The 13,627-nt window shown below is 38.2% G+C and overlaps 2 protein-coding genes across 13 annotated transcripts in view; both read left to right on the top strand.

Annotated features, from left to right (window-relative positions):
- LOC139115104 (PHD finger protein 20-like protein 1) overlaps window positions 1–13,627 on the top strand; it is a 61,286-nt gene that overhangs the window by 22,269 nt on the left and 25,390 nt on the right. For 7 of the 12 annotated variants that reach the window (XR_011548044.1, XR_011548045.1, XR_011548047.1 and 4 more), the window contains exon 8: window positions 11,414–11,497. The exons of the other annotated variants lie outside the window; for them this stretch is intronic. Coding sequence is in view for 4 of the 7 variants with exons in the window: in XM_070676999.1 (XP_070533100.1) it covers window positions 11,414–11,497 (84 nt within the window). In the remaining 3 variants the exon portion in view is untranslated. The remainder of the gene's footprint in view (window positions 1–11,413; window positions 11,498–13,627) is intronic. 12 annotated transcript variants of the gene reach the window in all.
- LOC139115108 (uncharacterized) lies at window positions 637–3,908 on the top strand. The gene is made up of 4 exons (XM_070677010.1): window positions 637–985; window positions 1,391–1,450; window positions 1,880–1,951; window positions 2,750–3,908. Exons 1-4 carry the CDS (start codon window positions 748–750, stop codon window positions 3,772–3,774), a joined length of 1,395 nt encoding a protein of 464 aa, XP_070533111.1. The 5' UTR covers window positions 637–747; the 3' UTR covers window positions 3,775–3,908.

Genomic DNA, 13,627 nt, shown 5'->3' on the forward strand with positions numbered 1-13,627 from the left:
CTCCATGAGCAGTATAGATCATTTTTTGTATCAGTCCATCATCCAACAGGCATTAGCCCAATTACAGGATAAGTAAAGGTACCCACTAACCCCCAATGGAGCAATGAGGAGTAAAGTGCCTTGCTCAAGGGCACAAATACCATGCTAGAGTCTTGAACTCACAGTCCCCTGACAGTGAATTTGTTAATCTAGCTCTACCGAGTCATTAACCGGGTCTATAACTCACCATCCTCTGATAGTGAGTCTGTTACCCTAACGTCTGGTCCATGGTGCCTCCACCATTGCAGTGCTCAGCCAAACACTGAGATATGGTGTAGTTAATGATGGATTGCCTGATGAGACATTGAGAAACCAAACACAACTGATGTGAGGCATCTCGGCAATTGTTTTATTTTTCATGTCATAATGGTCTGATCCACAGTCCCTCCACAAAACGGTCAAGAAACGCTAAGCTTTTTTTTGTTGTAGTGCGTGTTTCGCCAAATACGAATGTTTATTTTCCCGATTAGGATTATCACCGTTCTACTAACAGTTACGTTTACACATCGTCCGAAATTAGCATATGTAATGACGTCATTTCTCCCAGAATACTTTGTGTTTTCCTTCTACGCATGCTCAATGACACGGTCACTGAAAATTTCCACCGTGTTTATAAACAACGTCGTCCCCGTGTGAAGGACTTCAGCGACCCGTTCAGCGATCACCCCGGTAGAGTTAGTTGTTTTGGGGCGATGTCAAACTCAAACGATGTTGATTTTCTCGATTTTGATGATTCTGACATTGATTGGGATTCAATCATGGAGGAAGGTGGCATGGAACCCGAGAAGAGATCGGCGCAAGCAGTACAGCAAGTACCCCTCACAAACGAGCACTATCAAGCCAGCTGCTCATAGCTACGCGTGTTCCCTCTGTTCGAAGAAATATAAAAGTGTCAGTGGTTTTAGAGGTCACATGAAGAATGTGCACGAGATGCGAAACGTGAAAGGTAATTTCATATTTTATGTAATGTCTTTTTCGTTGTGGCTTCATGCGTTTTAGAGCAAGTTGTACATCTGGCGCCTTGAGCAGTCCACTATGAGTGATCGTCGATTCTGTCATGTCGAGCATCGAGATTCAAGTTCAACGAAAAATAGATTCGTAACATTGAGAATTTCTCTGTACGTTTTTAAAGCAAACTTCGGAGTATGTTTTTAATTCCATTTCTAAAGCAAACTTCGGAGTATGTTTTTAATTCCATTTCAAAAGGCGATTTCAGTTAAAAAGTAGGATACAAAACGGACTGTGCCAAGGTCACACGGATGTGTGTCAGCTGTCGACTGTCGCCTAATCACAGTGCCATTGTCAATGAATTCTGTGAATGGCAACAACTAAAATACATGTTTTGTTTCAGTTTCTCAATACAGGCAGCCGTTGGAAGAAGACTGTTCTTCATCAGGAAGCATTTCAAAACGTGGGTATTTCCCTGTGTTGTGAACAGATTCATTTCTGCTTTTAAACTTTTAATCTTTGCATAAACGTTTAACTTTTTATGACATGAGATTTATTACAAAACCCTTAAATTTTCGTCCTCGTGTGTGACACATCTGCTTTTACAAAACTATCAAGATGACATGTAATAATTGACAATCATTACTTTGTTCTTTGCATAAACTCTTCATGAAATTTTTTAGAAACATTACAAAATCTCTCTCTTCTCCTGTGCAAATAGTGTGTGACATTCATTCACTTTTTTCCATGTTTTGCTTTCTATTTTTGTCCGAGAAAGCTGAGCATGAAATCACGAGTGTGATTTTTGTTTTGAGGAGATTCATTCAATTTATGACAAGGTGGCCACATGTAGTTATTTACAATTCTTACTTTATTCTGTCAAACTTTTCAGACACTCCAGGGGATGGTCAAACAGTTTCCAGTGACCAGATTACTGCAGTTTCACATAAAAGAAAGCAACCAGGTGGGTTTTTAAACTTACTTCACCTCCATCGTTCATTTTTTTCAAGAACATGTAGACACAGTCACTCCACAAGACACAGTCACTCCACAAAAGTGACTGTGATGTTGATAACAATAATGCTGAACATGTGTAATGTAATCTTCAACTTGAGTAAAGTGTGGAGTTTCACTTTATAACTGTTGTCAAATTGATGCAACATTGAAATGAATGAAATATGATACTGATATAAAGCACTCCTTTCAAAAGAGCACGTCATCAATGGACCAACAGAGTCCACCACATTTTAACAGCTGATTATTTTCACAGTTGAGTAACAAACAGATGGTCCCAAACAGCCATTTTCTCAGAATTCTCACAGGTGATAATTGAACCAGTCACTTTTGTAGGACTGTGATTGAACAGATGGGCTCAGAATATTTTTTCTTTTCTTTAAAATGTTATCACAATTTAAATAGTGTAATCAGTGTATAACTAAAACCAGGGAGTTTAAAAAAAAGTAAGGCCCACACATTCTTGCAGATAATATACATATGTTGAATTTAATGTATTTTAGGTTAATTTTACCAAATCAGGCGATTTCAGACCCCAAAACAAAAATTCACTTTCGATGGTAGAAAGAAATAGAACTCATAGAAAAGGCTTTCTAGTAGTATACATGTCTTTGGTTTCAATGTACTATTTGTGAAGTTTTTGTGTAAAATTATGTTGTCACAAACCTATCATGCCACCTTGAGCAGTCACTCCATACAAGAAAACTACAGAAATAGTAACTGACAGCAAATATTTTATTCTTTATAGGCTCTTTCACCCGTCACATGAAGTACAGCAATCTAGAGGAGAAAATGCTAACGTATGTAACCAACGCATGTGAAGGGGTTGGACAAGACCCCAACCTGGCTTTTGAAGGCAGTGTCTTTGGCAATGAAATTGCAGCAATAGGGAATGTGATTGCAGCAAAATTGAAGGGTGACAAATTCATGGACAACTGCATTATGGAACTGCTGTGTCAGCAACTATGGAAGACGGCGACTGCTGGGGAAAGCATGAAACTATTTTCCAGCCATATGGAAGAGGTGTGGCACACATTTTTCAACTTCTGGGTGGATGAAGACATCACACAGCAACTTTCAAAGTACTTCAAGACATTCATCGATGGGAAATATGATGAAAAAAGCATATTTCTCTTTACCAGAATGTTTTTATTCAAACTTATGGCCATTGTTAAGACCGGACTTTGTGCATTTGACGGGTCCCAAACAACACATACGAAAGGCACGCATCTGACAGATGAAGAGAAGAAAGCACTCCGTTATTTTGCGGGTTACATCCCATACAAGTTGAAGCGTCGCTTGAAAAAGAAAACCACTGACTGTGATTACATTTCAGTACTAGATGATATGCAGGAAGAAGAGTCTTGTGGCAGTAGTGAAGATATGTCAAAGTCTAAGGAATGGTTGAATAAACAGGACCGCGGTGGACTTTTCCACGTCACTGATTTGGCTTTTACTTTTTTCGTAGAAGTTGAACTAATATGCAAACACCATCTCAATACTGACAACATTAGTCGTTCATCCCAGTACAAGAACATTTGTCAACCGGTAATCGATGACGTTCTCTCAGACACAAAAGTAAATTCACTATGGTCTAGCATTGCTAGAAATGCTGAAAGTGATGATGTATCAGCTTCACTTGTCACAATGCTGGTACACCTTTATGTGCAAGTTAGGTGCTTTTCTTTTAGTAGGAGCATTGTTGAGGTGTTTAAGTCAAAGAAAAAGATGCATATCAAGGGTTCTAAAGGATTGAGACAATCTTTGAAGTAGTCTCAATGCAACCTAGTTGAGTGATTGTCTGAGATGATTAGTGTGATTCATTTCTGCCAAGCAATCTATGTACACAGTCATATTCAGATAGGAAATTTCTTCTGGAAATAACTAATTGTATGCTTAAGTGTATCTCAAATGGTTTCTCTGCTTGATGGAAAAATAAAATGCTCAGAGGGGATATTTACAACTCATTGCGACATGACATTACATTTACAAGTAATTTTCTGCAGCTCTTACAACTCATTGCAACATTACATTTACAAGTAATTTTCTGCAGTTCCTACAGCTATAGTAAAGACAGCTTTACTACCATTTTCAACAAGCATCATTTACACTACATGAATGTACATATTTGTAAGTTATTTCAGTTTGTTTGTAAGTTATTTCAATGTTTTCAATAAATTACTATGATTTGAACTGTTGAAATGAAACATTCTGTCTATTCCTTTCTTTGGATATGTGGTCTTTCATTGATTACTTGTTCTCGGTCTCTTTGGTAGTGGTGTGTTGTCAATCACTTCCTCTCTCTGCCGCCTATAACGTCCAGTATTGCCAGTGATGCTCTGCAGATGATGTGATCGTTGTAACCGTATCGCATTTTCCTGGTACCCAAATGCCTGAACTGTGGGGTCATTATTGGCTCCGCCACGATGTCTGTGCTTACTGAAGTGGGCTTCCCATGGATCCCGGAGTTTCTCACTCAGCACATACTCAACTCCATGCCTTAGTAGATATTTCGTTATTTCAACAAAGGAATTTACTGCAAGAGAGAGAGAGAGAATGTAAAAAATTCAATAATGAGCCAAGTGTCAACCACCATTTCTCTTCTGTTGTCTGCAAAATATAGTGACTCAAATTTCCTGTTGAAGGTTGCCACAGACACTGCAATTCTGTAAAAGTGTGAGAATTTATACAGGAAGACATCCATTTGTGTACTTGACTCATAGTATATTGTGTTTGTAACTGACTGGGCTATTTTATAATGAGTTTTGAAATACCAATTGATATGCTTGTCAACACAGTCAGTGTATATAATAATGGTCTTTTCAGTGGAGTAACAATTGCAAAGTATGGAATTGCTGTTCACAACACAAGTCTTGTAAGACATGTCAATTGTAAGAAAATTACACATGCTAAATATTGTTGGCAAGCTGAATGATTGGTATTCCAATATGATTTTAAGGTGTGGAACAGCAGCCTAGTCAGTATAAATGTGCATATCAAACTAAATGTTTGAAGTTATAGAAGCTGTACATACCTGTCATCCTTAAACCTTCCAAAGTTTGCCAACTGAGCATCATTCGATCTCTCTGTGATTTGGTGTATTCTCCCGGCCTTGTCCTAACAGCTGCTTCCCAATTCGCAAAATAACCTAAAAAGTCATTTTGCAACCACTGTAATTAAAAAAGGGGGAGAGTTTGTTAGATGAAGGAACCAAAAAAAGTGATAATTTATCACACTGTCATTTACGCTAAAAACTAAACACACTACCAGAAAAGACACACTCCAATTTTAGACAAACTGAAGACAATGACTGTTGCTGTCCAGTAACAAAATCAACTTTCTTCTTATGACTTCTGTTGTGAATTGTACATGGTACAGTCAAACTTGAGAACAGTGAACCACGGTACACTAAATTTAACCATGATACATGGAGGTGGCCTTACAATTTCTATCAGGGTTGGTGTGACATTACTTATCGGATCAGCAAAACCAGAGGGGATCAGTGCACCAATAGACATCACAATTCTTTTACATCTTTCTAATGAAAACTTATATTCATAACTCACCTCAAGTCTTGGATCATTCACATCAGTGTAGGGTGCAAGGTTTGGCTTCCGTTTCTGTACATGTTCTCCCCTGTTCCGCACATTCAAGCAATCAAAAAATTTGTCCATATACCGAACAAATTTGGCAGTTTCTGTGGCTTCAGGGGGACCAAAGGCTTCAATAGCATTTGCCACAGTTTCACTCAAAACCTGCAATTTTAATAAAAGTAGAAATGTTACCAACAGCATGATGCAGATCTGTTTTACTGCCTTCCTGTTTCCACTATTGAGTCCATTGTCCAACATTGTATTGTGAAATACAACTGAGTTCATAAGTCACTATTAATGATGTTGTACAGTCACTCCACATTTTTGTGGAGTGACTGTGTGTTGCATTACAAATATTTCACATGGTAAGTAGTAAGTTCTGTTCCTATCAATTTTCCATACGTAACAGCACATCAACATGAAACATACCTGTGCAGCTAGGTTTACTCTCATAACTGAGAATGAAGTCAGGCTGATATGTTCGTATCCAAGTTTATGGAGTAAATGTATATCCCTGGCTCTGTCTTCCACCACCAAGTTAGTCAAATGTCTCCACAGGATCGGGTTACCATTCTAGTACAGAAACAAAAAAAATACATTAGTTGAAAATACAATCAGTAAACAGCGTAATGATCAATAAAAACACAAAACAATTAAAGTCATGAAATTGGTTAATACCAAGGATGTAAATGAATGTACACTAGGTACACATAAGCCAACATACACACAAAAACATTACAAGCACAATATATTTGTATGCATTGTACTGCAACCAACTGTTGGCAAAAGTATGGTTGGATTTGTATGCTCCACAGATTCTTTTCCTAACTAATATAATTGTTTTCTATTTGAATCCATTGCTGTTTTAAGAGAGTATAAGGATCCGTGATTTTTTTTACAAAGTATCAGCAAACTGTACAACAAAGATAATAAATCTTACCCATAAACTTCTTGTTTGCCTATGTGCTTCAGAGTGTGCCCAGCAGTTTCTGGCTGTTTTAACTAGGTGGGGAACGTCAGAGATGAAATAAATAAATCTCTCGTCTGCGCTGGCTGCATTTTTGGTCTTGAACACTAGGGTGTCTCTTGGTGCTCCATATACCCTGTGCATTCTGTAGAATTTGCGATTCCATGATGCACCATCGCTAGTTGATGCTAGGACCTTCAAACCGCATGACATCTCAAGATAGGCAATTGCACTCCAAATGATGGGGAAAAGGTGGTCTGATCTGCATCCATCAGTAGGAAAGTAGCATAAACTGCTCTCCAGTTTAAAAGCTAACCCTCTCACCATAAGAACAAGTATATGACTGGCAATGTCTGACGTTGTGTCATCAGTTCCGTTGCATCGCTTTTCAAGCTGTACAAGTTCTTCATTGATATCACCCAGGTTTATAAAACCAATAAGCTGCCCTGTATACTTATCATAAACCAGATCACGTTTTATTTTTATCTCATCATGCAGGAGGACTACATATCGCCTATCATCTGGAACACCTTGAGCATTTATTTCAGCAGTAATCTCTTTCATAACTGCATGGGTTATACCTGGTTGTGGCTTGATGTAGTTGGAATAATCGCAAAGTGTTCTCTGGCTGGGAAGTTTGATGAATCCAGATTCTCTCAGGGCATCATAGCCAGCAGAGGATTTAAATTTTAGAAACAAGCACCAACGTATGATTGTGGGGTGCCAGCGCATTTGTCTTGGATTGTCAGCACATCTCGCATATTTTAGTTGTTCTTCCCAGAACAATCTCTGGAAGCTGTCCTCGCCGTATCTTTTTGTCACTTCTTCTGCATTGTCTTCCATAAGATATTGTATGTCTCGTTCCAATTCTTTGTCAACCTTAATCCCATCTTCCACAATTGCACGTCTTGCCATCCTAGAGAGTGAGAGTTTAGTGGAAACCAACTCATTGTGTAAGTTTTTGGCCCTCTGTTGTAGTTGCTGGTTGGTGAGGTATCTGAGATTGGTCCTGCTGCTTGAGTGTGTTTTATTTTCATCTCCAAGATTGTCACTTTTTCGTCTGGATACGAGTGATCGCAGATTGTTCCGGTACTTGCAGCATTCAGTACATCTGTTTTTGTCTGTGATCAGGGAACACTTGCTTGTCCGGACTGTGTGGTGATATGAAGTTCCGTCAAGTGATGTAGCATTGAAGTCACCCTCAAGATATGCAGAAACTTCTTTTTCACCAGCGAATGATATTGCTTTGACAATTTCTCCACCCTTGCTTTGCAGTAACTCTACAAACGTTTGTTCAGGATTTCCACAGCATATGTTGCAATCACTTATTAAAGCCAACAGTTTCTCCAGCATTTCAAAGGAATCAATCACTGTTGAAGTATCATTAAAAGCTGGATGTGTGTTTGGAATGTCATGTCCGTGTATCTTGACCTTCCAATGCAAATCATCACTGATTGTCACAGTTCTTGATACTTTCATGTCTTCATCTGTACACTCAAGTTGGCTTATCATAAGCCTAGCTGGTGATGTACGGGGAGTCCAGCCTGAAGGCAGCTTTACTTGGCTTATATTCTGTTGCAGGTGGGCAAATGTGAAGTCTCCGTCATCAGCAATAGCCACATCAGTAACCTTTTTATGCAATACACACAAAAAAAATATTTTTCAGTACTTGATTGAAACGTATTATGATTTCAAAAAACCTGCTTGGTATTTTTTCTGAGAAATACAGTTTGCAAAAGTTCTGCAAAAGTTCTGCACTTAGACTTGGTTGCTGTTGGCTGACAAAATTGAAAAATAAAATGACAATTGAAAAAATTGCATATCATTCAAAATACAATGAAAGTCACTTTAGCTATAAGCTGGATACAAAGAATCAAACCACTATTAATTTATTTTAGCTGAACAGAAGAATTAAACAATTCCCTTTAATGTCAATTTTCATGAAATCAAGAAGTTCACTGGAATTTTATTACAGTATAGAGAGGAATCAGTGAAAATAGTAAAAAATTACGAACTAAAAATATATATATTTGATGCGGGTTGTGTGAATGACATAATGACAAAAAACACAAAGAAGGGTTCAATTATTACCAAAGAATTGTATATCTACATATATTTTTTTTATGTATCTGTAATATATCTTTACAAATTTGTCCATGTATATATACTTCTGTATAACCTTACCTGATTGCTGTCACTTCTTTCACTACAGACATTTAAAGCCGTATGACCTTGACGCTGCTTTTGCTTTTCTTTGGCCAAATTTTCACGATACCCCTTTGGTCGAAACCATTTATTCATGCGGTATGGCATAATGAATCAGCGTATTGTACCAACACCTGTAAGTCATTAATACATAAAAATGATCAGTAAAATGTGTGATCAAAACAAAACACACAAAAAGTATTTTTCCTATCTCGCCATGTTACAGAAATTGTCAATAAAGGGCATAATGAAATGAAATTGAACCCCTTCAAATGCCATCTACTCTCATAGACTGTCACAGAAAGTTATCAATTATTACAGACATGACGGTAACAGCTCTCTGTAATTGTTTTTTTTCCTTTTCCACGAGGGCTGCATTCAATTAAATATCCAGAGAAATCGTTCTGTATCCGCCGTTCTCACACTTGGAAGGGTATCCCCTGACGTGACTCTTTACCGTTTACAATCAGCTGTAGGGTGGTGAGAGCTGACATTCAAAGGTCAAAGGTCGGAGATCGTGTTGAAATCAAAACATAAAGTTTCGGCGTAAAAAATCTCAAATAAATGAGAAAATATAAGAAAACCAATGAAATTGCAAGTTTTTTACAATATCAACCTTGCAAGTGACACAAAGAATGCGACTTAAAAGCGGCTAGAAAGATTGGAAAAAGGTTCGGTAAGATAGGTCCCAACATAACGTCACGCCACATAAAATGCCGCTACTCGCCGTCAATCTGAATTTATTCACCGGTACGGTCATCACACAAATCCAGCGATTTTCCTGGTATACACGCGACTGGTGTCATATCTAACATTGCTTTAGATTTTTCAACACATTGCAACTATTTTACTATGATCATGTCGATGACAGAACAAAAAAACAATGCACAATTTCGATCTAATTTTCCAATACAGCGGAAGAACGCTCCACATTTACGACGCCATTTTGTTTGCGATCAAAAATTCTGACTCAGTAAAAAGAGGTCGATCTGCTGTCGATTTTGAAACCAAAAACCGTAAATAAGCAAAGTCACATATTTTTCAGCTCTCTATCTTGCAATAAATGTTATTGTCTCAAAACAGCTCAGGTAAAAATGTCTGATTCGGGGGTCGGTAAAAATCGAGACGCACCCGAAATAAAAGAAAGACGACACAACGGCGAGGCATGAGATGACTCCCGTGAGAAAAAAAGAGTTTTCACTAAAATGAATAAGGTAATTGATGAAAAACTGGTGTACTCACCTTCTATCGGAAACACAGAATTGTCCTAGTGTACAATAGATTCGACAACTTGCGGATGGAATGACGAAAATCAATAAAATTGCCAGCGTAATGGAGCGAGGGAGCTCACGAACTAGGGGGACGCTAACTGCTGTGACGTCATCAACTCCCAAGCGTTCCCGAAACTCGGATTATGCTAACGGAACCGGTGATTGACACCTTTTAACAACAGCGTTTCTTGACCGTTTTGTGGAGGGACTGTGTCTGATCCTGGCATATCTGATCACATTTCACAGTCTATCCGCAAAAGGGATCACTTCCATTTGTACCTAGAGATGCAGGATTTTAATGTTTAAAACAAATCATTCCATGATCTTTACTTATTGTAATTAATATAATTAGTTTCTGTAAATTTCTTCTTCCCATTTCCAACGCACATGGGGTGTTTGGTTTGGCTGTTCCATCAAAGTCTCAGATGGGGTGCTTGATTTGGCTGTTCCATCAACACACATTGACAGTTTCATCAGCACACATGGGGTGCTTGGTTTGGCTGTTCCATCAAAGTCTCAGATATACTCCAATACTCTCAATTCATTTGCAAGTTGCATAATCTGTGTCCCAGCATTTTGTATCTTGTTGAAGCAAGTTTTTCTTTCACTCAACAATCACTATGGTATTTATGAACATCCAAATATTAGATTGTTCATTCCACTTCCCATAGCAAATACTTTACAGTCTTCTTAGAGTGGATAGAGAGAGGCCTCACTTTTCAAAGCTTGCCAAGCTTGTTCAGCTAATGCTCCTTATGTAACAAATCAAAGATGTGAATTATAACAACTTATATCCATTGGTTCTGTTGTGAGTAAGTTGTTTGGTGATGGCGTCTATATTGTTGCACTTGTGTTTTTCTTGCTGGATGCTAGCTGTTTGAAGGCTTCTGTCCTCAATTAGAAAACTTTTGAAACTGAAAGTAGAAAATATTTGGTTTGTTTGGACATAACCATGTGAGGAAATCTTCATACATGTCCTAGATCTGTCTTAACAGCTGTTGAAAAATGTCTTATAATGTGAGATAAAATAGGTCAATAATAAAAATGGTGAGATGTAGACACCCAGTCACTGTTCAGGCATTCCATTCCATGTGCAAGCTCTTAGATTTTAATAAAGATCTTGTCATTGTGTAAATTCTTAGCACATTCACCTGACTCAAACGAAAATATCAGTAGTTGCTTATTTGCATGTAATCTTATGGTACATCAAAGACATTATGAAGTACATGTTATTAATTCAACATGATACTCCTAGATTTTACTTAGTGTAGGTCTGACCGTGTCTGAATCTGTGGCATTTGAAATAATTTTATTTAATTTGCAAATTAATGAGTTTCATTCATACCTTTTTTGGCATGTTATGAACAATGATACAGTAATATCACCACATCAGATCTCACCAATCCCACATCACATGGCGTTAGCTGTAGGACCACACCATTTCACCACAGGGATAGCAGGTAAGGTCAGATGGGTGTCTTAACACAGTGTGACATACAACTCTGTACCCCCATTATGATTAGATTTCCGTCTAACATTGTCATTTGCCAACTTTATAAGTGATGTGTGCTCAATTTGTGAATATCTCAATCCTAAAATACTTAGCTAACTTTCAAATTGGAAATAAAACTTCAGCATTCTTTTACTTCCTGGTTTTACAAGGCTGATTGGTGACTAGAATTCTGATATTAAATTGGTACTCTTTATCATGAACAATGAAAAGACCATGTGAATTTTAGACTTCCTTCTTGAGTGACAGAATTTGTAGGTTTAGTTTCTAAAAGAATCAGAATCAGAAAGGGGTCAAATGTTAAGTTTTGTGAGATTGCAGGCTTATTCAGCTTGTATTTTGAGTATTTTCTCTTATTTGCAATTATTGTCAATGTAATACTGTTTTGCACCATAGTTTATGTTGATTGAAAATTTCATTGGACTCTGTCATTTTCAAGTGAGACTGCTGCCAGCTGTTTGGCACTTAGATTGATGGGGGGTTTAGCATTCTATTGAATTTCAAAGGTAGAATAAAATTGTGCATGTAAATCTGTAAATGCAGTGACAGGTTACATGTCATTATGTCAAGGTTCGTACACTCTTGGAAAGTCGTTGAATTTTAAAGGCTCCTCGAAAGTCCTGGAAAAGTCCTTGAAAATGAAATTGAGTCCTGGAAAGTCTTTAAAAATTTATTATGCACCCTTTATTTACAAAATGACAAGACGATAAGTCATGACATAAAAATGACAAGCAAAATACATGTATTATAGAAAAGTGATGTATGCTAAAAATGATTCCTTGAAAATGGTATTTTGGGTCTTTGAAAATTGCATATTGGCTGTGAGTGTATGGGCCTTGTCATGTGCTGTGAGTGTATGGGCCTTGTCATGTGCTGTGAGTGTATGGGCCTTTTTATGTGCTGTGAGTGTATGGGCCTTGTCATGTGTTGTGAGTGTATGGGCCTTGTCATGTGCTGTGAGTGTATGGGCCTTGTCATGTGTTGTGAGTGTATGGGCCTTGTCATGTGCTGTGAGTGTATGGGCCTTGTCATGTGCTGTGAGTGTATGGGTGTGAGTGTATGGGCCTTGTCATGTGCTGTGAGTGTATGGGCCTTGTCATGTGTTGTGAGTGTATGGGCCTTGTCATGTGTTGTGAGTGTATGGGCCTTGTCATGTGTTGTGAGTGTATGGGCCTTGTCATGTGTTGTGAGTGTATGGGCCTTGTCATGTGCTGTGAGTGTATGGGCCTTGTCATGTGCTGTGAGTGTATGGGCCTTGTCATGTGCTGTGAGTGTATGGGCCTTGTCATGTGCTGTGAGTGTATGGGCCTTGTCATGTGCTGTGAGTGTATGGGCCTTGTCATGTGCTGTGAGTGTATGGGCCTTGTCATGTGCTGTGAGTGTATGGGCCTTGTCATGTGCTGTGAGTGTATGGGCCTTGTCATGTGCTTGAAAGTACATGAAAGTTACAGAATAAAGAGATCAAGTTGTACAAGCAACATACATTACCGGTAATCATCGTTGTTTTAGTCATTTTACTGTATTCAGTCGTAGCTTATTATGAAGATGAATTGTTTGACCTTGGATTCAGGAAGTCTTGGTATTGAAAGATACATAAATGAACTTGCTATTACTCGGCTCTTGTAAGCTTTGTTAAAAGCATCCTCATAGAGTAAATACTGTATATACCATGCAGAATCAGAGTTCATTGTGATTCAAAGCAAGGGTGTGTGGAGACAATAATTCTCTTGAATTGAAATTCATATACGGTCCTTGTTCTTGGTCATCCGGTATGTCTGCGTAGATGTTGGTACATAGAATTCATAAGGACTTAGCTCAACTTGATTGCAATTGGACAGTTTGTCGTGAAAGTTGAAAGGGACATGTCAGGGTCTTGGCGATTACTATCGATACTTGTAGACACTGTCCGGGTTTCCCAGTACTCTCCAGGGTTTCCCAGTGCTTTCCAAGGTTTCCCATTACATTCCAGGGTTTCTCAGTGTTGTCCAGGGTTTCCTCATTCACCCAGACATGGCTTTACCATCAACTTGTACTCTTATTTGACTGTTTTACAAAGTTTGCTTGTAGCATTATCCCTTAT

This window comes from Ptychodera flava, chromosome 17 (genome assembly GCF_041260155.1).
Source record: "Ptychodera flava strain L36383 chromosome 17, AS_Pfla_20210202, whole genome shotgun sequence".
Taxonomy (NCBI): Eukaryota; Metazoa; Hemichordata; class Enteropneusta; family Ptychoderidae; genus Ptychodera; species Ptychodera flava.